Genomic DNA, 22,332 nt, shown 5'->3' on the forward strand with positions numbered 1-22,332 from the left:
TGTTGACTGCGCGGTGGGGCCTCTAGAGCGGTCTTTTTGCGATCTGAAAGCGAGAGAGGAACAGCAAGAGACGCCTCACTTTGGCTCTCATGCTGGCCCTACAATCGACGCTCGAAAACCTACGCGCGCTTGCACAAGTGCCCAGGCTCGTGGTTCAAGTCAAAGCCCCCTCCCAAACCCTGCGGTAAAAGCCCTTCCGCGTCCATTCATGTGACATTTCACCGCCGTGCTTATGGTCCGAGACATGTGCAGCTGCCAGTACGTACCAAGGGCTAACTATCTCGCTACTAGGTCCGCTGTCGTGGGCGTTGTCGTCACTTTGATTTTGTTCTATTGCATCTTGCGACACTCGCTACGCCCAACTGTACAAAAGCTACAACATACATATTTGCACAGACAGTCGGGACAGTGCCATGACTAGAGGAGCAGGTATACTGGACCAATATAATCCCACTATCCGTCGGCTTTGAAGGACGCTGTGCGAGCAGCGTACCTTCGCTGTGAGGATGGTTAAGGCAGATGTGCGGAGAGATTACTATGCAGATCTGGGCGTGGGTCCAGCAGCCGACACTGATGAGATCAAGAGGCAGTTCCGGAAGCTAGGTACAGTGCAAACTTGAAAAGAATTTCTCTCGGCCGGCTTCGATTGTCAAGACTGACGTGTTTTGGTTCATTTCTTTGCAGCCTTAAAGTACCATCCAGATCGAAATCCAGGCCGCGAAGCCGAGTTCATCACCAAGTTCCAAGCGATTCAAGCCGCACATGAAATTCTTACCGATCCTCAACAACGCACGAAGTATGACACCGAGAGACTGCGCGCTGGATATGGGAGGCTCTATGGGCCGTCAACTGCAAACACTCCCCGCCGAACAAACACTTCCGCCGCTTACACTACTACTGCTGGGAACGGGAGCAAAACGCCAACATCCAAGACACAGGCCTCTCGCCCAGCCTCATACCAACCGCCGCCTTCCAGTGGTGCCCAGAGATATGCAAACTACGCCAAGGCTGCACCTCAGCAGCAGTATGACAAGATGCATGAGCAGCAAGCCCGGGCTGATGCTTTCCGTGCCTTCCAGGGTATGAAGCCCACTGGCTGGGCAAAGTTCAATCCTACATCTGGAAGGCCTACAGCAACCCCTACGCCCCGTAACCCGCCCGCTACTAACAATGCACAGGCATCATCTCGTGGGAAATCAGCTTACGAGCATGTGAATGTTAATGCTCGACCGCATCCGGACGCATTTGGACGGGCCTCAACCGTAAGGAAAAAGCATGGCTTTGCTCCGGGGACTCCAGGAGGCGATGAACCGATGGCACCACGGACTAACTCGGCTTATTCAAATACACCCCGGGCTGATCGGTCTTCTGCGTTTTTCGACAGCGTCCCAGCTCCAACGGCCAAGGTGAAAAGAACCCCTGTTTCTTCGAGATCTGAAACCCCCGTGGATGATATTGCCCCGGAGTTTGAACGTACTAGTCACAGATACGCAACAGCTGGCGGCGAGAGAACCTACCTTGCCAGTCCCGGATTATCCCGTGCCTACACCATGCGTGATTCATCTGCTAGCTCCAAGGCTCGCTCGCGGACTAATCCGCCTAGCCCTCGCTCTCCGGCCCAGGACAGGCATCGTAGTGCTAGCCCAAATATGAGACATCAACACAAGGCTTATTCATCGTCTTCGACAAGCTCTAGCAGCGAGGATGGCTCCGATAGCGAGTCCGATCGGCCGACGTTTGTGCCCCGACGGAAAGCAGTTCCAAAGAGCCGGCTAAAACCTGGCCATACTTTCCGCTTCCAAGGCCCCGGATCAGGTGAGGAATCCTCAAACAGCAACTACTACATGGACCACCATTCGTTCCGAAGTCATCGGCGCCATCGCAGCCTCTTTGACCGAGATCGACCCCGCAGCTACCATGAATTCCAGGACCAGAGTACTGACAGTGACTATCTTCAAGGACACGATTCTGAAGGTGCTTCGTTCGCATTTAGAGCTCAACGGCCTACTCGCGCTGCAAATTACACTGCCCAAGGGAATACAAAGATCTTTGAGACAGCGCAGCCTGCGGAAGAACTTGCCGCGTAAGTCCCTTCGTCCTGTTGAAAAGCTAATTTGGCGTGAACCGGCCAGAAGGATCCTGATGGAAATTGATTACAGATTCCACATCTCTCAAAATGGCACGAAGAGTCGAAGCCATGATAACCTGAATAAGGGGTTCTCTGCTAGTGACTGGGGCGATGCTTTCAACCCCGACCTATTTGCTCCAAATCAAACCAATGGACATCGTCGTAGTAGATCAAGAACTTCGCCTATGCGTGGCAGACCTGCAACAAGGAGTGACTCCAAATCGCCGACTAATTTCATGTCCTCAAGCGATGAAGCTGCAAGACGAGCGACCCCGAACTCCAAGCCCTGGAATCAGACTCCGTTCTCTGCTGACAAATGGAGTCAACATTTCCAGAGTCAAAATTGGATGTTTGAACCCGCAAAAAATCAACAGGGAAATGCCACTACTGCACCATCAGGGAGGAGCATTTCTAGACCTGCAAGACGAACAGTACCACCTCGACAGCCGGCTGTAGCGACCGAAGCCGAGGAAGACGAGAAGACAATTCCCGAACCATCTTCCAAACTGGGCTCGGTCCCAGTGCTTGATGCAATGGAGATAGATGAGGAGCCCTCCTTGCAGTCAACGAAAGCACAAACAAACGGGTCTATACCATCACCAACGACTCCTTCAAAAGCAGCCGACTCGAATGCTAAGGATAGTGCTGGCGATGCCAGTGAAAGTGCGGGGAAGACATCTGAATGGATGAGCAATCTCTTTAATATGAACTCGCTCCATAATGTGACGCCCTTCACGAGCTCAAATAGCGGTGGCATAAATGATTTGAATGATATCTATACAACACTACCCTTCGAGTCTCGTCCAAATGACCCCAATACTGGCCGCCTGATGACCCCTCCGAGTAGTAGAAGAAGCATGAGTCTTCCACAGCCTCCGAAACGCCCCATGAGACCGCCAGTCGTGCCAAACCACAACGACCCGCGAAATATGGTTCTTCCAAAGCAAAGTTGGGAACGCTATGAAAAGCAGATGAGCGCGTACATCATGGAGTGGAACAAATTCCAGAGACAAATGTTGCAGCTATTAGCTGTCCGACAGCTGGGGTTTGAGACTGGTCTCGCGCCGCGGTGGATTGATGCTTCTGGAGACTCTCTTCGCCTTAGCACGAGGACTAACGAGGAGGATCTTGACTCGACAGCAGCGCAGGTGGGGGCAGGAGAAAGTGATGCCGATAACGATTCGGATACACTGGTCCCCCATCATCCTCACGGTGGATATAAGGCGTATTTCAACGCGGTTGACGACTACGCGCGGGTCCTCGAGCATTGGACGGTTGCTTGGGAGCGCCATCGCGAGTGCATATCGCAGCTTGGGGAGATTCGCCAATGGATTAGAGGGCAGCGGAAATTGGTGTGAACTTTCCAGATTCATGCCATGTCTTCTCAAAGTGCCCAATATTTGTTTCTTCCTGCAGAAGACGTTTTGCCTCTGAAGAGGGCAGAAGTTCTTTTATTTTGAATGTACTGCATACTACGGCGTTTTTTGATTAAGGAGTAACACACTTTAGATGTGTATAATTCTTCTACATATGATATGACAGGGCTCGGAATTTTGGACTAATCATTGCAATCATACAAGGAGCTTTTCTTTTCCTGCAAGCAAATTAATTATATACCCATCTGATATGAGTTTGTCATGTTTGCCCTCTGCATTCCCGCAGTTACCGCCGCCGGGTACCGGCAATACGGCTGTGGTATTTAATAGCGTATTGTACTGTCATTTTCTTCCCCGCCAGAAATTTGCTCGCAAAACGACGAAAAATCCGCCCAAATCGGCAAAGCCTGCCTAAGCCAGAGATTTTACGACGTTAAGTCATCGATTGACTCATAAGCCGACATCGCGATCAAGATCTTCCTCATTCTCTTCTTCTTTCTACTTCGTCTCGTCTGACTGTTTATGCCCAATTGATTCGAACGTCCAGTTTATCATTGCACATTTTGTTATTAACGAACGTTAGCCAGGTTGACTATTCGTTTCTCTTTTTACCCCGCGGCAATGGTGACTATCGTGCTAGGCTCCCAGTGGGGGGATGAGGGTATGTCGATGCTACCCCGGAATTACGACTACAAACAAGTAGAGAGCGTCCTATGTGTCAATTCGAGTCTGACTGAGTATATCATTCGCAGGCAAAGGAAAGATTACCGACTACTTATCGCAAGAAGCGATACTCTGTTGCCGCTCTGCCGGCGGACACAGCAAGTGCCCCTCTCCCGCGCGCGACATTGCGACATCTTCTCGACTGGGCTGACTTTTGACAACGAATAATAGATGCCGGCCATACCATCGTCCACAATTCCGTGACCTACGACTTCCACATCCTTCCTTCCGGTCTCGTATCTCCAAAATGCGTCAACCTCATCGGAGCTGGGACCGTGGTGCACATCCCTAGTTTCTTCAAGGAATTGGCAGCGCTCGAAGAAAAAGGCCTGCAAGATGTCAAGAGCCGTGTCTTCATTTCTGACCGAGCCCACGTCTGCTTCGACCTGCACTCTGTTGTCGATGGATTGGAAGAAGCCAAGCTCGGCGGCCGCAAGGTTGGCACAACAGGAAAAGGTATCGGTCCTTGCTACAGTGACAAGGCTGCACGACGTGGTGTGCGCGTCGGCGAGATTTTGGATGAAGAGGTATTTGAGCGCAAATTGCGCTCTTTGGAGAGTGGGTACAGGAACCGCTTCGGGGATCTGACTTATGATGTCGAAGATGAGATCAACCGCTTCAAGGTGAGCAGCATTTAGCTATTCCTTCCTTTGATACGTTCATTATCCAGATCTGATGTTCGGCCGAATGCAGGAATACCGCAAAATCCTCAAACCATACGTCATTGATCAACTCCCCTTCCTCCAGAAATACAAGAACGAAGACCGGATACTAGTTGAAGGCGCCAACGCCCTCATGCTCGATCTGGACCACGGTACATATCCATTTGTCACATCATCGTCCACGGGTCTCGGAGGCGCCATTCAGGGCCTCTCCCTCAACCCGACCAAGATCAAGAGTATAATCGGTGTTGTCAAAGCCTACACATCCCGTGTAGGCTCAGGTCCATTCCCCTCAGAGCAACTCAACGAAGACGGCGACAAACTGCAATCCGTCGGTCGCGAGTTTGGCGTAACGACAGGCCGCAAGCGCCGTTGTGGCTGGTTCGACCTTGTGCTCTGCCGCTACTCTCTCGCCGTCAACCACTACACCGAGCTCAATCTGACCAAGCTCGATATCCTAGACGATTTTGACGAGATCAAAGTCGCTGTTGCATACAAACTGCCCGATGGCACGCGCGTCGAGGACTCATACCCAGCCGATCCCAATGTGCTCGAGAAGCTCGAGGTTGAATACATCACCTTGCCGGGGTGGAAGAGCAACACTATGGGCGCGACAAAATTCGAGGATCTCCCCGAGAATGCGCGAAAGTATGTCGACTTCATAGAAAAGGGTATGGATGGAGTACCCATTAAGTGGATTGGCACTGGTCCAGCTCGAGAGCACTTGATCATCCGGTAAAAGAATTTACAGAAAAGAAGAAACATCAGTTTGTTATCACAACCCTTCCAGGAATTAAAATGGAATCAATGCCATAATAAGAAGGATATAAATTCTATTTATGATGCAAAGACCCTACACACATACAGGAGGAAAACAAACTATGGATGGATAGATAGATTTGTCACTATTTTGTTTCGTTTTGTTCTTTTCATACAACAACCATTTAATGCGGAATTTGGCCTGTGGAAGCAATTTGATTTGTATCGAGTCATTCTTCCTCTTTGATCGCTGATCGTTAGATACCTATGATGTTCTGTGCCGCGTATGTGTAAGAGATGGTTAATAATAAACGAGCCATTTTTCAAAAATGTGTATAAAGAGGAGATTATTGCTTCGATCTATATATACTAATCCAAATTGATGAAGCCCCCGGACATGCAAAGTAAAGTATAACACACAATTCAATCTTGAATAAATCCAAATGGTCAATATACAGCAAAAGAAGGGGTGAAGGATAAAACAGAATAAGCCTGAGACCCGTAAGAATAAAAAAGACGCCATGCCCGATGATCACCAGCAAAATGTAGAAATAACTATCGTACATAGTCACCAAGTTAAGCTTCATGATGACGACCTATCTTGTTTCTGCGTTTTTCATAATCCAAACAACCGAACCGCATGGATGTCATATCTTCATCCCATCAGAATATGAGGCAGACAAGAAAAAAAAGAAAAAAAAAAGATTAGAGCTTTTGAATGAGGAAGATATAATAAAAAACGACAGGGTTGAAAAGAGCAATTCCTAATATATGCATCAAAACAAACCTCATTCATCGGTAGATCTTTTGCCTTGTCAGATGGGATAGGAGTGGGTGATCTACCCAGGGGATAAGAATTGAAAGAGGGGAAAAGAAAACGAAAGTGTTGAAATGCTAGAACGATATCTGGGAGGTAATTTCTCTCATTGTTGCTGACTCGTTCATGAATAGGAAGGCAAAATGGATCGTGCAGTTTCATCTTCAAGACCATTCTAGTCCTCTAACGGCGGCCTCGGAGTGAATCAAAACCAAAGCGCCTTTGCGCATGATCGCTGTCAGAAAACCCACTCCAATCAACCCTGTCTCTTTGAGGGCGCCGAAATCGTGATCTGTCACCACCAAAATTGTTCCTATCGCCATGACGAGCGTTATAGGAAGATCGTCGCTCATCCCCACCGATATTAATCCCTGAAAGTCCGTTGAAACCGAGCTTACTTGCAAGCGTTGAAGGAACTTTTGGTGGTTCAGGAAGACCCCATCCTTGTGTGGCAAGTTTATTAAGCGCATGTACAAAGTTTTGCTTGCGCCGGAAGTTAAAGGCGTTAGCTGCCATCTGAACACGGTAAACCGTTTCCTTCTCTTCGTAAGGAATCAACCGGAGAGCTGCTGTAACTTGGTTGATGATATCTTTGGATTGCCCGGTCAATTGATCTTTGCCAGATAGATCGACATTGGCGGTCTCAATGGACTCGTCCTGTTCAATAGGCAGGTCACCTAGTCTCTGGAAGAAAACATCATCTTCTTCATCGTGAATGATAATCCAACCTTCACCCTCTTTGTTGGCACGACCGGTACGACCCAAGCGGTGAATGTAAGATTCGCGAGTTTTCGGAACACTCATTTGAATCACATGCGTAACATCAGGGAAGTCCAAGCCTCGAGCAGTGACATCAGATGAAATCAAAATACCGGTGTGGGAGCGCCGGAAGGCCTCGGAATAATGAGTTCGCTGGGCTTGAGAAAGCCTGGAGTGCATACGGAAGATGTTACGTCCGATAGGGTTGCCGCTACGGCGGTCTGTGGGGTCATTGAGCATCTGCCCAAGCGCTTCATAAACAAATTGAACTTCAGCTGTAGTGTTGTAATAGACGATAGCCTTCAGTGGTCGCAGGTTGGGTTCCGTCGCTTCACGTGCCTTGTACTTTCTCAAAATCTCCAGAAAAGCTGGAAGTCCATTTTCAAAGCCTCGACAGAAGACCGCCTTCTGGGGTACCCTCAGATGTGTGGGAACCTCATTTTTGGCAACAGTGTTGACGACTTCGAAGCCGGGTTTCATTGTCCTGCGTACCATACCCATGACTTCACGGGGCAACGTTGCAGAAAACATCAGGGTCTGTCGGTCCCTAACGGTCGGGTCGGGAAGAAGGTTTTGTATGCTTTCAATCTCCGGACCAAAGCCATCGTCCAACAGGCGGTCGGCTTCGTCAAGAACAAGAACATCCAGGTTGGGTGCACTGACACGACTGCTATAGTCTGACAAGATATCCTTAAGACGACCAGGTGTTGCAACGAGGATATGGCAACCTTCTCTTAAGATTCGTGCTAAACCCTCTTGTTTTCTTGTTCCTCCTACAGCGGTCTGAACGACAATTCCAGTACCAGTTGCAGCCTTCCTAGCCTCCACAGCTATCTGTTCAGCGAGTTCACGGGTAGGCGAGATTATAATAGCACGGATGTCCTCAGAATGCGATCTTGCTGGCCCTCTTGTCCTTTGAGCCAGACTAGGATCGTTGGTCATGATCCTTTGAAGCACAGGAACAAGAAAGGCGAGTGTCTTTCCGGTACCGGTTTTTGCTTGAGCCAAACTATACACCGATGATTGGGGGGGAAAAAGTCAGTGAATTTTGTCATCTCGGATCGTACGTAAAAAGTAGGGACATAAGACTCACGTGTCAACCCCCTGAATAGAATGCGGAATTGTGAGGCGTTGTACGTCCGTCATGGTATGAATGCCCATTTTTTCGGTAATGGCGTGAATGATACGCGGGTGCACCAGCCCCTGGACTGCCAATTCGTTAAATTGGTCAATAGACTTGGGAGTTTCCTGGCTCTGAGCTGCAGCATTGGCCTGCTTCGGAGAGACCGTAGATTGGAACAATCGAACTTGAGATGCGGGAGAATAAGCTGGTGGCAGGGTAGTTTTGAAGTTTGCGACCAGACTAGGCGTAGTCTTAGTAGACTGCAAGGCCCGAGGAGCGCATACTCGAAGCGCTCTCGCCAGGGCCGGCCCGCGACGAACGGCGCTCAACATGGTGAAAAGGGAGAAATACAGAGCCCTTTCAGAGCCTTGTGGGACAAGACGTAAAGGGAACCGCTTTAGAAATGGATAACGAGTGATGGATTGAAAGCAGTCGTTGTTGGATGATGAAAACAGGCAGCAACAAGAAGGCGAATCGTATGCCAACAGGAGAAGGAGTGAAGGGGAAAAAAAATATCGGAAGCCAACTGATTGCCATTGGCACTAGCCCGATATGCGCTAGTGCGTATTCAGGAAGAGGTAAGTGGAGAACGCGGGCCGTGATTGGTGGAGACACTTAGTGGAGCCGATTTTTGCAGCCAAAAAACGAAAATATACAAAACACAACATATTCCATTGGATTCATACAAAGGAACGTCTAATTTCACTGTGACTTAGAATCACTCCCTCAAATAATCTTAGCTTAGAAGTCGAAGCTCCTGAAAAAAACCAATCACGTCTCTCAACTGCTCCGGCATATCTAAGGGAAAGACGCTTTCGTTTGTTTCCTCCCCCTCGTCTCGTCCTGGATATGTCTTCCATGAGGCCTGAGAGAAGCCCATTTGTTCAATGAGCCTCAAAGCCTCAATCCCCAGTTCAGGCTTGATTGGTCCAGTCCCTTTCTGTGAATGACTCAAAAAGACGGGTATATGCTTGACATGGACGGGCACAACCACTGTAGATTCTGCCGTGGTTGGCTGTGGACTTGGAAATGCAGCGCCAGCTTGCTGGAGGTATGTTTGCTGTGCAACAGCAATAAACTTTGACTTGAAAAATCCACCGGCCTCCTCGACTTGATTTTGTTTGAGCAAAATTGACAAAGTCTCAGCGAAGGGCATCCAGCCATTCAACCCTATAAACCCGCCGAGTTGATGATGCGTACACAGCAAAACGACCAGGCCCAGGGCCATTCCCTGCCCTATACCGACTAGAAAGACTTTCTGAGGATCACCGCCGACTTGCGCAATTTCATCATCAATAATCCGTAATACGTAAGAAGCGCTTTCCTGTAGTGAAGCAAGTTGCTGGGACGACGTCAGCTGTATGTCTGTAAGGGAAGGCATGTGGAACCACTCAGTGGTATTATCTTTGTTGATTTGAGACAGTTGCTGTCGGTCTTCCGCGGTCCAGTAGAAATGCTTCGCTCGAGCTGATGGTAAAACCCAACGAGTGCTGGGAAAATGCTGATACAACGTTTCCCCCGACGCTGTTAAGGATCTTGCAAGACAGTCTGCAAGCTCAGGACCAGTGCTATTCCTGTCGTGGAGGAAAAGCACAGTTGTTTTGTGTTCATTTGCAGGAAAATATACATGGCGGGGAGCAAATACGCTGTTGGACATTGTGTGAAGTAATAGAGACTTGGGCCTTTGTTCTGACTGTTGGCTAGATGTTGAATGGTAAAGCTGACATTATATATTGTGGCAGCCTGTCAGTGTGACTTTCTATAAGGATGGAAGCGTTCTCTGGCTGTTGGGCCTCTTTCAAAGGTGTCGGCAGTGAGGCTGTTCAACGAGGCTGAAGAGGCCGAGGCTGACCAATCATGATGGCGGCCCGCCCTGTTGGGTTGATAATGATATACTCTTTCATGCAGGTAGCATACAGGAGAGCTGCAGTTATACGGATAAATCAATAATACCATCCTCGTTCAATAATAGTATCGTTCCACTACCTTCATCTAAGTATACCTTAGCATTCCGCTGTCATTACTACAAGGGCTCATTGAAGCATTCCTATAAGGCCTCAAACCTCGCAACAAATTCACCCTCAACAATCTCCTAGTTCCCTGACACGGTACCCAAAGGAAGCGACCTGCACATCCGGTGAGGTTGTGTCCTAAATCTAATTACGGCTTGCCCCGTCTTGGTGTATTTTCATTTGCAGGAAACTGCCGCCTGCCCCCGGCATCTCGGGTCTCGGCAGTTTGCTCATCTTCCGCGTCCCTTGGTCGAAGAGGCAGATTCCGACCTGCCTGTGCGGCCGGCTGCGACGGTCTTGCTGTAGACATGCGTTGTGACAAAGGATTAAGAGCGCTCGTACCCCGACGATCGTTCGGCCCACGTGAAGCTGCGCCCTCGCGTGCGAGTCTCGCGGCTGGAGTTGGCGACTCGACCTCGAGCGTAGGAATTGTTTCTAGTCTCTCTGTTCTTATTGGCAAATTGAAGGCTACGCTTCGCTTCTCAGGGGTCCGGTCTCCCTTCGGCAGTGTGAAATACCCCGACATTGGCCGTCGCTGTAGGGGATTGAGAGGTTCAGCATTATCATCATCGCTGTCGCTGTCGTCGCTGTCGTTGCCGTCATCACCCTCCTCTTCCTTTTCTTCGTCATCGCCATCGACGATAATCCCTATTCCCTGTCCATTGAGTATTACGACCTTCCGACCAAGACCGCGATCGCGGATCTGATGGTCCCGGAATGTAAGCTCGGCTTTATAATCACCAGACGTCTTTTGAAGGTACAGTGGTGAAGAAGGAGAGGTCGGTCTGAGACCGCTAGGAGTCGCTTGGATCATAGAATTGCCAGGATCCCGAGCGCTGGTGTTTGGGGTTAGAGGTTCATATCCGGGAATATGGGCCTTTGAATTCCCCCATTCCTCCCGAGGACAAGGGTTATCAAACCGGTAATCATTATTTTCCTCGATGATAGACAACAGATAATAGAAACATTGGCGAACTGAAACACAATTCTCGCCGTCTCTTGGAGAATTGGTGGCTGGGATGGGGCGCGAGAAATTTAATCTGGGTGCTTTCCCTCCCACATGGCCTGCTGCAGGAATATGGTATGATCGTAAGTGGTGAGAAAGGCGTATTTAATTTTGAATTCATGCATGTAGGACGATATTTGCCCTTGAGAAGAAACCGTCAGTTAGACCAACGAGATGTCAAATGTAAGAATATAATACCTACCGAATGCTAGTCGAATACCTTCGTCGTCTTCTGGGTCTGCGCGATAACGGTCCCATATCGCTTGAAGGTTATGCTTCCAGGGTGTCTTTGCTTCCCCCAAGAGCACCATCGTGGGCTTTTCATCCTTGGGCAGCGCTTTCAGTTGTTCAATGTTCGTAGCCGAACAACAGACGCCGACAAAATCTGGAATGAATTTTTTGCTTGCCGAACGCTTGCTCTCCTCGCAAACCTTGTAGTCACCAAACCTGTATTTCATCTCATTGTGAAATGCAACCGCAGTCACGGGTCCAAGGGTATTCTGTGCAAAACGTCCACAAACAGATTGCTCATCACCGCAAAGGTAATGCTCATGGTCAAGACAGCCTACTTGCTGCAACAAATGATGAGAACGGACCGACAAGTCTCCCGGCTTCAGGCGCCCTGGAGAAGCCCAACGACGGACTTCTTCATCCATTCGCCACGGGCTTAGTTGAGCGACGTGGTAGAGACTGCGCCAGGCAGTACTCGTTGTTTGATAACCGTCTCGAGTTGGAAGACTGGGAAGCGGATCACGGAGGATCGACGCAGAGTCATGGTACTCGACTGATGGCCGCTGCATGGTGGATTGAAGGGAATCACAAAAGGCAACGAGGCGGGTGTTAGGATATATCAACGGGCAAAGATGCTTGTAGAGTGGATGGGAGGGAGGATTCATGTAGAAAGACAGGCCTATCCATCCACCTTTATAGCTCGCGGGCCTTCCAGCGGATTGAATGAATCAACGGCCAATCGACCATGATAGAGGCCATGAATGGACAGTAATTTTGGATACGGAGGCCCTCGAAAATACCAGACGGACTCTTCCGATGGGCTTGATTCCAACACCACATCGTCCATGATCGGGGCCATGAATGGGCAGTATTTTTGGGTGTTGGATCCCTGCTTGTGTAATACGGCGTCTCAGGTTTCTCGACACCCTGCATTGCCCAATCAATCAAGTCGAGGTAAGGCCTGGCTAGGACCGTGATGTTCATCATTGGGCGAGACTGTATATCAACTGAAACGTCGAGCTGCATGGAAGTTCAAACGGTTGGTGGTTGCCGCTTGGTGGATAATGTAAGCGCCGTGGCTGCGGGTGGATGGGGACCGGAGTTGGAGAGCTTCCTTCCCGTTCCCTTCTTGCACTACCTACTATTAACCTCATTCTTGCTATTTCAAGTCACGTCGGTCACCATCGTCCTTTGCATCTTTCTCTCTTCATTTTCTTCTATCTTGCTCCTTCATGCCACATCTATGTCCTTTTCATCTTCATGGGTTAGATAGGTCGAAAGTACTTTCATCAAGAATGGATCGGGGATCTGTTTGACAACGTCAAGATCACGGGTACGGATGATGTTGAATGGCTGATTGGCAAGAAAATCTCTGAAAGGGCCATTTTTTATCCGGATGTTGTTATCGGACTCCCCGAAGATACCGCTGAAGCCCTCGCAGTCTACCATTGCACGCAGCTCAAAGGTCCAGAGGAAGGAAAGGAAGCCATTCTTAAGATACGCTTGCACTGAGTGACGACTATACCTTTGCCACGACAATAAACCAACATACTTACACTGATGCAGAGTGCCCCCCGATTATCCCGCTAGCCTAAGTTCAAAGGTTCGCAGGAGGCTCGCTAGGAAGGTGCTGTCTGAGAAGGCAAGCAACGAGATGGAATTCTTGGAGTACTTCAAATACAAGGGCAGTAAAGTGACTGCGAAGCCTCTTGATATCATACGGGGATTACAGCCTTGGAAGCATTTGCCTGTGCCACATGGATGGATGGCTGTGATCGTAATGGAGAAGCTCCCTGGGGTGCCGCTAGTCGACTATTGGACATACGACCCTGAGAAGCGCGAGAAGATCAGGTGTGCATTTCGGGAAAGCCTAATGTAAGTTCTCGTGGACTTCCTGGTGCAAGTTTTGTATGCGTCCGGACTAATCAACGCTACTACATCAGGGAACTGTACAGCGTCGGTATTCGCCCGGGTGATACACATCGTGGCAATGTCTTGTATGATGAGAAGGAGAACAAATGGTACGCTCAATCGACCATGACAAATCAAGTCCTGTAGCATTCTTGAATTTGCTGGATCTGACGTCTGTTTTCTTTCACAGCTGGTTCATTGACTACGAGGATTTTTACAAAATGAGAAATGGTTTGAGGAGGAAATTCCGTGATGGCGAATATGTCATGTGGAATATGGCATTTTATAATGCTGACCAAGAGGTGGTATTTCGTTAAGAGTTCCTCTGGCTTGTGTTGCATCGATCCGCGGTGCTTGAAGGACTGGCCACGAATGATTTTGAGAGTAGGTATACTTACAGACACATTTTTCTTCCACGCGAGGAAAGTACACTTTGTACTTTGTTGATTTGATTTGATTTTTTGGGCGTGTATCAGGTTTTTCGGCCGCATTGTTTTGGATTCCGCATATATGAGTATCTATCTACCGAAGGTTTTATGAAAATGATGTCAGGGACATCATATAAAGTAATAATTGTGTAGTTACAGCCTTGCAGTAAAGATAGGCTTTCTGCCTAAGGCCCCGGAAACCCGCAGTGGGTCATGGCAAAATTCAATCCAAACAACAACACAACAAACACCAACAACATACACGAATTTCCCTTGATATGCATCAATACCTCCCTTCTACTGCTTGATTCGTTGAATTGCGCCTATTCCCGCCATAATGACGCGGTCGAAATCGAAAAAAACAGCTCCTGATCAGCAGCCAGAGCAGCAGCCAGAGCAGCAGCCAACGCATCTGAAAAGGGACATTCGCAAAGACATGCGCACTACATTTATGAAGCAAGGCCGCATTAATAAAAATGATTTAATTTCCAAGTACATCAACAAGTACCCTCGGCAGGCCGATCAGATACGAAATGTAGTCACTGGGTAGGTACTATCATCTAAAGTTTCCTCTGTTCTGGAGTGTCAACTAACACACTGACAATGTTAGCTATGCGGAAGCAATCGATGAGAAAGCAGCTAGAGGTGCTGCAAACTGGGGAATGTCTGAGAAAAAGCAGATAGAAACTCCCAAGGTACAACACAGTTACAGATGCATTCGTCCAGTCGTGCTAAAGGAATGAATGACAGGAACCTAGCCCAATCACTCCAGTAGACTCTCCAAAGCCGCCTAAAAAGAAGAAGTCAAAGGCGCAAAAGAAAAGCGAGCCCATCCAGTGCTTTTCTGGCTCCGAAAATGAGCTGTATCAAAACAAATCAATCGCAGAAATAAAGCAGTTGAAACACGAAGATCAGCAGAACGATTCTGGCCTGTATGAAGATCCAACTTCAAAGAAGTCCACCGGTAAAAAACCCAAAAGGTCAATTGAGACCAAGGAAGTTGAACCAGAATCAGCTGAGGTGCACGCTGACTTGGTGCAATCTACCAATGCTATTTTGAATGGTAGGTGCTGGTTTCTACTCGTATGCGAAAATACACAGGTAAACAAAATCTAACCAAGCGCAGAATTTAAGGAACATTTAGCTACCCAACGCATGAACTCCGAGGAAAATAATTCTCTACGCATGACAAAGACACCTGATCTTGAGCGCCAGTTGCAATTCTTGAGCCTTGTTGACGATAACAGAAGTGCACCCAATGAGGATTCTCGTAGTATTGAGCATGCGGTATTGGTATCACCGATACTCGAGGACATCGGAAATACAATGCCATCTCAGTTCGGCCTCTTGGGCCACTTGGCGTCACGCCAATCTGAAGACCTTATGGACCCTCGCGTCATGCTCAACACTAACATTCCATTCTCCGCCTTCATCTGCGGTCTTCAAGGCAGTGGAAAATCCCACACGACATCCTGTATGATAGGTAAAGTGGTATTGGCATGGACCTTATTGTTGAATGTGTCTAGCTAATAAAAAGCAACAGAAAATTGTTCCCTTCCTATTCCCAGTCTCGGGATACTGAAAAAGCCACTCTCGACTTTGGTTCTTCACTACAATGAATACAGCTCCAATGTGAGCAATCAGCCCAGTGAAGCAGCTTTTCTCGCCTCTACGATGCCTGAATTCGGCGGCAGTTACAAAAAGTCGATTCCAGTGAGGGTTCTGACTTCACCTTCTAACTTTCACAACCTAGAAAAGATGTACTCGCAAATCCCTAGCGTGAGCGTTCAGCCATTTCGCTTGCAGCCGCGCCATTTGAACATTGCCACAATGCTGTCGCTTATGTCCATGGGCAAAAAGGATTCTATGCCTTTATACATGGCCCAGCTGACCCGGGTTCTGCGTGAAATGGCACTTACTAACCAGGGGCGATTCAACTATTTTGAGTTTCGTAAACGGTTGAAGGATCTACACCTAGATCGATCCCAGACGCCATTCTTAGAGCAACGTCTAGATTTGTTGGATTCTTTCCTCGATCTCAAGGGTGCAGACCGAACTAGTGGCGATTATTTTGTTGATGGCGGGGTAACCATTCTAGACTTGTCATGTCCGTTCATGGACCAGGATACAGCCTGCATCCTTTTCCGAATTGCGATTGACCTGTTCCTTCATGCGCACCCATCTCGTGGAAAGCTGATTGTGGCGGATGAAGCGCACAAAGTATGTTGTCTCTCGTCGCCACTATTCTGCGCGTATTCATGCAATCAAATTAGTGACTAACCACTGGAATTATAGTATATGACAAACACACAAGCTGCAAACGCACTCACTGAGACGTTCCTTAACATCATCCGCCAACAACGCCATCTTGGGACTCGAATCATCATTTCAACCCAAGAACCAACGATATCACCTCGTCTCATCGACTTGTGTTCAATCACCATTGTCCACCGTTTTTCTAGTCCAGAGTGGTATCAAACTATAAAGAAACACATCGCTATCGGCGGTAAGAAGGGTGATAGCGATCAGGAGGGGATCGACGGCAACCATGCAACCGACGGGCTTTATCAGATCTCTAGCCTTCGAACTGGCGAGGCTCTCGTATTCGCACCCTCTGCTTATCTCCTCGATGCGCATCATGAAGCGATGGATGTGAAACACAGGACTTTCAAGATGGTTATTCGCAAGCGTATTACCTGGGATGGGGGCCAGACCATCAAGGTGGTTCGCTAATTCCGTGGAAAAAAGAACGAGAGCCGTGGATATAGAATATGACGGGTTTGGTTATGACTTTGTAGATAGAAAGATAGCTAGAGGGTTTGGGCATAGTCTCGATGTATAGAAGAAATATGACGCATGAACATTTCCGTTGTACCTACGCACCGGATTTTCCCTGACGCGCCAGGGCTTAAAAGTCCCTTTCTGTTTTGGTACTCACCCCCTCACTGTTTTTACTCACTGAATAGAACTGAGCAAGCCCTAGGGCACTATAATTAATTTAGTAAGCCTTATATAAGCTTATGAACATGCTTAGTGGTCTAAAGCTAAGTAAATAGGTAGTTATACTGATCTACTTACCAAGCATAATGTATATCTTTATTAGATTACTGCTAATAACTTCTTCTCTATAAGTATTATATTTATAATGTTCAATCTGAGCCTATATATTTTGTCTTATAGGGCTTGAAGACAACGACAAGACCGCTGTCATAATACCACAGATTAATCGATAAAATAGTTAAGACACTACCATCCTTCCTACGGCCTTCTTAAATAATATGCGGAAATGAATTTTCTGGTATTTGCTGATGATGCTTTCTAAAACTGCGATGTTGATCTGTATACTGCATTTTATATTTTCCTGTCTCTCATCCTCGCCGAGGGGATGTACGAGAGCAATGCTGCCCTGGTATAAGCTGCATTCTCGTTGAACACCCATATAGTCGTGTTTAATGATTTGGAAGGCGAGACTTGACAAAATCAACGTAGTCGAAGAAACTTCTTTTATAGGACCGCTCTTGAGTGGTGCGATTAACTGTTTGAAGGCCATAGCGGCCTTCATATGTGCCAAACCTAAAATAGCCAAGTCAGTACTCATTCGAAAGGAGGGAGGTCCTATGCTTACTCCCAGTCATCTGTCAATGTCCAAACAAAAGCACCAATGATGTTACATCCATCTTCCCAAATGCTCTCTAGCAACTCCGTGAGAACATTGGTGATAAACAAGGAGCTAGCAACGTCAAGTCGTGCATCATCGAGATCCTTCTCGGAGTCACCCGGATTGCTAAAGCCGAATTCTGTGAGAATAAAAGGGGTTTTTGTATGTTCGATCGATGTAGTTGAAAAAGGCACGGAAAAATCCCGTGGAGTAGGTATTGCCACCAGACGTGTTGCCAAAGCCCACCGTCCATCCTGCATTTGTCACATCTACCAAATCAACCCCAAAGCAAGTACCGGACATCGATATACATTTCAAACTTGGCGAAGGGGTGAAGTTTCCGGGTTGGGGCAATGCAATCGTGCCGCCGTACATATCCAAGCCTATGAAGTCAATGCTGCCTCCAATGTAGCTCAGCTCCTCTTCCGTGAAAGCCGTGGCATTGGCAATTGAAGTTTTGTAAATCGAGGGGTAATCTTCGCCTAGGCAGAGTGGTCGATAAATGGTCCCGGTCCAGAAATCGTTGAAGTCGTTTGCTGTTTGAACGTGTGATGCATTGCTGGGATCCAGGGGGGCGGAAAAGTAGTCAAATTGCTTCATTCCAACCATACCCTTTCCTTCATATGTCTCGTGGTACCAGTGCCAGATGTCTGCATGGCAAGTGATCACATTCCTGACCCCTTCGGCATTGTTTGTGTGTGCCATGGGCTCATTAAATGTGATCCAATGCGAGACACGGTCGCCATATAGGGACATGACCAACTTAGCGTAGTGTAGGTAGGCGTCCGGAAAAGTCACATTATCGTAACCACCACGCCACCCGCCTATCTGAAAATCGAGGTCGACCGAGTCCCGAACAAAGGCATACGGCGTGTCGAAATGGATGAGCGTGACCATTGGTTTTAACCCTGCGTTGAGGACGGTGTTGATCACATCATCATAATGATCGACTGCTTCCTGGTTGACGGGGGTATCGGGAAATATAAATGGTAGTATGCGGGCCCAAGAGATGCTGAAGCTGAAATATTCGGCGCCAATGGCGGCCATTCGTTCAATATCTTGCTTGTACAAGTAGTAGTGCTCATTCGCAACGTAGTTGGTGGCTCCGCTTACACCCCCCCCCTTCATGATCGTTTCGCTGATAGTTGGGGTTCGTCCTTCCAATGCGATGGCGCCTTCTTGCTGGCTGGCAGATGTGGCGATTCCAAACATAAATCCCTCGGGGAAGTTATAGCAGTCCTTTTCCGCAAAAGGTAGAGCCGGAGGGAAAACCAGTTCGGAAGATGGAACAGGGGTCGCCGCCACCGTTGTGGTATATATGCCAACCGTAGTGTAATTGAGCAGGTCTGCTGCGAGCCAGGAAGAGGTCCACTGAGCCTCGCCAAAAGGGTCATTATCATCTGCGCGTTTGCTTGGTGTAGCAGTGGTCCCAGGCTCGAAGCTTCCCCAAGTCGTTGTTCTCAAGGGGGGAAGCAAGCTGCTGACCTCGGAGTAGGGTCTTCCATATGTCGAAGTTGCTGTAGGCTTTGGCGCAGACTCGGCATAGCTGTTTCGTTGTCAGTATGAACAAACCAATTCACATCAGAGTCGCTGTAGCTCCTACCGCCATGTCTGTGTCATAACGAAAGAAGAAGTTTGATGATGATGATGATGATGATGATGATGATGATGCTGATTTTGTGCAGCGTTTGGGTGATTTTTTTCTGAACAGTAAGGCCTTGGTGAAGTTCCATTCGTTTCTACCCACACATACTGAGCTGTTGTGATGGCCACGGGCCAAACTACACAGCCCAAAAGCCTGTTGAGATTGACCATGGTGGTTGATGGGGAGGAGGGCACTTGTTTCGCAGAAGATTACTTGAACATACGCACACACATACATACGGATATATATACTCTGTGATCTTCTCTATCTAGGTCCGTCTTTAGAAGCCCTGTTATCCGGAAAAGCTCTACCCGGGATCAGGATCTCGAACATACGGTATCTCTATGTAGTAGTCGGGCGAAAGTGGAATTTGATGATAGATGATAATAAGAGCTTCCAATACATTGAATGCCTCGCTCCGGTGTGGCTGTGATAAGATAGCTAGCTCATGGAGATGGAGATGGAGATGGAGATTCTTGAAATGTTCCAGTAAGGGACTATCAATCTTAATTTTTTTTTTCTTTTTTTCTTTTTTTTTTGGAATTTTTGCTTCTGCTTAACTGATCTATAGCTAGATGTGAATATTGCCTTGTAACGAAGAATCAAGTGATTTGAGGTGCTAGATTGTATTTGAATATTATTTCGATTATAATCTAAGAGCTGGCTCGAGACCATAGGACAAAGATAAGCCTTGTTTGTGCACTGCAAAGGAAGAAGGGCAACTCCGGTCCGGGACATGTTGTTAATCATCCCCATTGAAACAAAAGACGGGGTTGAGATAGGGTAGTGCTCTCCCGAACGATAGCTCTGAGCCACTAAGTCTTGGCATTGATTTTTTTCTATTCTTCAACCGCATTAGTCTATTAACTAGTCAACTACATATGATTCTATTGGTTGGCTTAATCGTTGGCTAGTCTTCTCTGACATGAGTGCGGCTGTAAGTTAACTAACTACTTCTCATGTGCTGACTAGGACTAACTATCAGGTAGTAGTCATCTTATTATTTCCGCTCTCTCGATCAACATGGGGACAGCCGATACGGATAAAAAACGCCGTGTTTGGCTCGCATGTGCGAATTGCCGTCAAAAGAAGCGAAAGGTACAGACCGGACGAACTAGCAAGCCGAAATAGAGAAAGCTCTAATGATGTTAGTGTGATGGAGGCCAGCCAGCGTGTAGCTTGTGTCAACAGCTCTCAACACCGTGTGTGTATGGAACTCGACGGACGTCTTCTCAGCGCATGCATATCCAACACATGCAATCGGAGATTGAACGTCTCAGCTCTCTGGTCCAAGCTCTGACCGAAAACCAAACTCCCACTGTTGTCTCAGAAGCATCGCAACAGGCACAGGATTTTCCACGGGGCCTCGATACGATTCAAACACCTGTACCGCTGAGCTGGACTTCAGAAGCGACTCGTGAAGTCAGTCAGTGGGCCCGGCCAAGAGTGTCCCCCAACACTATAGGATCAACGAGTATCTATAATCTAGACACTGGGTTTGAACCACCCATACATGCAAACTTGAGCGGCCCGGGCCTTCCGCGGCCCGTATGGCCATCAGGTGTCTACGATCTGCCCTATCGACAAGCGACATATAGATGCTTTACGGAGAAAATCAACGCCTATGAGCATCTGCTGGAGGATGACTTTCTTCTGTCATTAGACCTGTCCCTCAACCAGCGACTAGATTCGGTGTTGCTTCTCCTCGCCGTGATCTCCGCGGCTACTGTGGTTAGAGGGGAGCTGGAAATGGGAGACGCTGTATCTCAAGCCGCGGAGCCATGCATCCTAAATGCGTCCGGAATTCCTGGATCGTCGCTGAATCTATTCCGAGCGTTGACCATTTTCGCCTGGCGTGAGCTCACTGTAGGTGGTAGTAAAACTCGCGCTTGGTTGTTTGTCTGTCTGGCCGCCGGATTGCTGCAACAGCTGGGAGTTTTTGACTGGACCGAGCTTTACATTGGACAGACTCGCCACACGCCACAGTATCGCGCACAAGTGGCCGCTTTTTGGGCCTTTTCGCACGTCGATCGCATTTGTACGGCACTCCTGGGCAGAACATCGACGATTCCATGGCAGCGGATTTGCATACCTCGGTACTCATCTCTATTTGAGCCGATGGAGGCAGGGTCACTGGCCATCGAGGGGCTATATTTTGATCACTTGTGGTCCCTGTGGCAGAATCAGGGGTATTATATGCACACTATTTACTCGCCACGGTTCAGCACCTTGCAAGAGCCCAAGCGACAGGAGATGCTCTTCGATTGCCGTCGCGCGCTCATGAATATGCGGACCTCTGTATGTCCTCGCCTCAGTTTCTCTTCTTCCAAATCTACCGGTCATCATCCTTTCGTTTATTTTTTGCATATGGCTATTGAGACCTCCCCAATGATTTTGCTTCTTCCATTCCTTAGTAGAACCAGTCATCAACAACTATCCTCGTTGCTCCAGGAGATGTTTCGATCCGCATTCAATGTCACAGACATTCTCCTTCAGTATCGGAAAGCCCACCCCCTTGTGAAATGTCCGCCGATGATAGTATATTATCTCGTGCGCTCCTCGGTATTTCTGCTCTTACTCGCCACATCAACTGATACGGCCTTTGAGCGCCGCGCTGCCCGTCGCTTGAAAGTAGTACTAGAGAGTCTCGAAGAAATGCAACAGCCTTGGTGGCAGCAAGCCAGCCGTGCCGTTCATTTCATCCAGAGCCTGGCCACTCGATGGGGTGTACTTAGAGCGCTACCGTTGCGGTTCAGTTATTCCCCTGCCTTTCAATTATCGCTCCAGAATCACAACGCATTACTACATGATCGCATCGAGGTGGATGAACACACTTTTGACGCGTCTTCATTGGATTTCAATTTTACAGACGCCGATTTTGAGGCAATGCAATCTGTCATTGCTAATGAAGACATTTTCAAGGCCTTTCTAGAGGAAAGCGTGTCATTTGATTCGTGATTTTTATTACAGCGAGTGGGAGGAGGGGGTGGGAGGGGAACAAGAATGCAAAGAAAAGATAAAAAAAAAAAAAAGAAAAGAATCAACAAAAACCGTGCGATCTATTCAACACTTCAAACCTGGAGAGACGCCGAAT

At 48.1% G+C, this 22,332-nt stretch overlaps 9 protein-coding genes across 9 annotated transcripts, besides 1 other annotated feature; 5 read left to right on the top strand and 4 right to left on the bottom strand.

Moving 5' to 3' along the window:
- Positions 1-506: 506 nt before the first annotated feature.
- Positions 507-3,486, top strand: UA08_08673 (hypothetical protein; the record flags this gene model as incomplete). Its single annotated transcript, XM_020263776.1, has 3 exons — positions 507-603; positions 703-2,083; positions 2,160-3,486. The coding sequence occupies 3 exons, from the start codon at positions 507-509 to the stop codon at positions 3,484-3,486; spliced, it is 2,805 nt and encodes a 934-aa protein (XP_020116130.1).
- A 639-nt stretch (positions 3,487-4,125) lies between these two features.
- Positions 4,126-5,628, top strand: UA08_08674 (Adenylosuccinate synthetase; the record flags this gene model as incomplete). Its single annotated transcript, XM_020263777.1, has 3 exons — positions 4,126-4,165; positions 4,399-4,850; positions 4,921-5,628. The coding sequence occupies 3 exons, from the start codon at positions 4,126-4,128 to the stop codon at positions 5,626-5,628; spliced, it is 1,200 nt and encodes a 399-aa protein (XP_020116129.1).
- Positions 5,629-6,648: 1,020 nt separating this feature from the next.
- UA08_08675 (hypothetical protein) lies at positions 6,649-8,679 on the bottom strand (the record flags this gene model as incomplete). The annotated part of the gene is made up of 2 exons (XM_020263779.1): positions 6,649-8,233; positions 8,318-8,679. The coding sequence occupies 2 exons, from the start codon at positions 8,677-8,679 to the stop codon at positions 6,649-6,651; spliced, it is 1,947 nt and encodes a 648-aa protein (XP_020116128.1).
- Positions 8,680-9,083: 404 nt separating this feature from the next.
- On the bottom strand, positions 9,084-10,004 carry UA08_08676 (hypothetical protein; the record flags this gene model as incomplete). The annotated part of the gene is made up of 1 exon (XM_020263780.1): positions 9,084-10,004. The coding sequence occupies one exon, from the start codon at positions 10,002-10,004 to the stop codon at positions 9,084-9,086; it is 921 nt and encodes a 306-aa protein (XP_020116127.1).
- Positions 10,005-10,507: 503 nt separating this feature from the next.
- UA08_08677 (hypothetical protein) lies at positions 10,508-12,165 on the bottom strand (the record flags this gene model as incomplete). Its single annotated transcript, XM_020263781.1, has 2 exons — positions 10,508-11,427; positions 11,568-12,165. 2 exons carry the CDS (start codon positions 12,163-12,165, stop codon positions 10,508-10,510), a joined length of 1,518 nt encoding a protein of 505 aa, XP_020116132.1.
- A 1,211-nt stretch (positions 12,166-13,376) lies between these two features.
- UA08_08678 (hypothetical protein) lies at positions 13,377-13,824 on the top strand (the record flags this gene model as incomplete). Its single annotated transcript, XM_020263782.1, has 3 exons — positions 13,377-13,471; positions 13,540-13,617; positions 13,698-13,824. The coding sequence occupies 3 exons, from the start codon at positions 13,377-13,379 to the stop codon at positions 13,822-13,824; spliced, it is 300 nt and encodes a 99-aa protein (XP_020116131.1).
- A 448-nt stretch (positions 13,825-14,272) lies between these two features.
- UA08_08679 (hypothetical protein) lies at positions 14,273-16,668 on the top strand (the record flags this gene model as incomplete). Its single annotated transcript, XM_020263783.1, has 6 exons — positions 14,273-14,481; positions 14,546-14,630; positions 14,686-14,998; positions 15,062-15,409; positions 15,473-16,155; positions 16,231-16,668. The coding sequence occupies 6 exons, from the start codon at positions 14,273-14,275 to the stop codon at positions 16,666-16,668; spliced, it is 2,076 nt and encodes a 691-aa protein (XP_020116231.1).
- A 716-nt stretch (positions 16,669-17,384) lies between these two features.
- Positions 17,385-19,408, bottom strand: UA08_08680 (hypothetical protein; the record flags this gene model as incomplete). The annotated part of the gene is made up of 4 exons (XM_020263784.1): positions 17,385-17,508; positions 17,561-17,732; positions 17,788-19,139; positions 19,347-19,408. 4 exons carry the CDS (start codon positions 19,406-19,408, stop codon positions 17,385-17,387), a joined length of 1,710 nt encoding a protein of 569 aa, XP_020116232.1.
- Positions 19,230-19,269: a repeat region (Identified by RepeatMasker using a combination of RepBase library and repeat library created with RepeatScout).
- A 1,084-nt stretch (positions 19,409-20,492) lies between the features above and the next one.
- Positions 20,493-22,196, top strand: UA08_08681 (hypothetical protein; the record flags this gene model as incomplete). The annotated part of the gene is made up of 1 exon (XM_020263785.1): positions 20,493-22,196. One exon carries the CDS (start codon positions 20,493-20,495, stop codon positions 22,194-22,196), a length of 1,704 nt encoding a protein of 567 aa, XP_020116233.1.
- Between the last annotated feature and the right edge of the window lie 136 nt (positions 22,197-22,332).

Source organism: Talaromyces atroroseus (genome assembly GCF_001907595.1).
Source record: "Talaromyces atroroseus strain IBT 11181 chromosome Unknown scaffold_15, whole genome shotgun sequence".
NCBI lineage: Eukaryota > Fungi > Ascomycota > Eurotiomycetes > Eurotiales > Trichocomaceae > Talaromyces > Talaromyces atroroseus.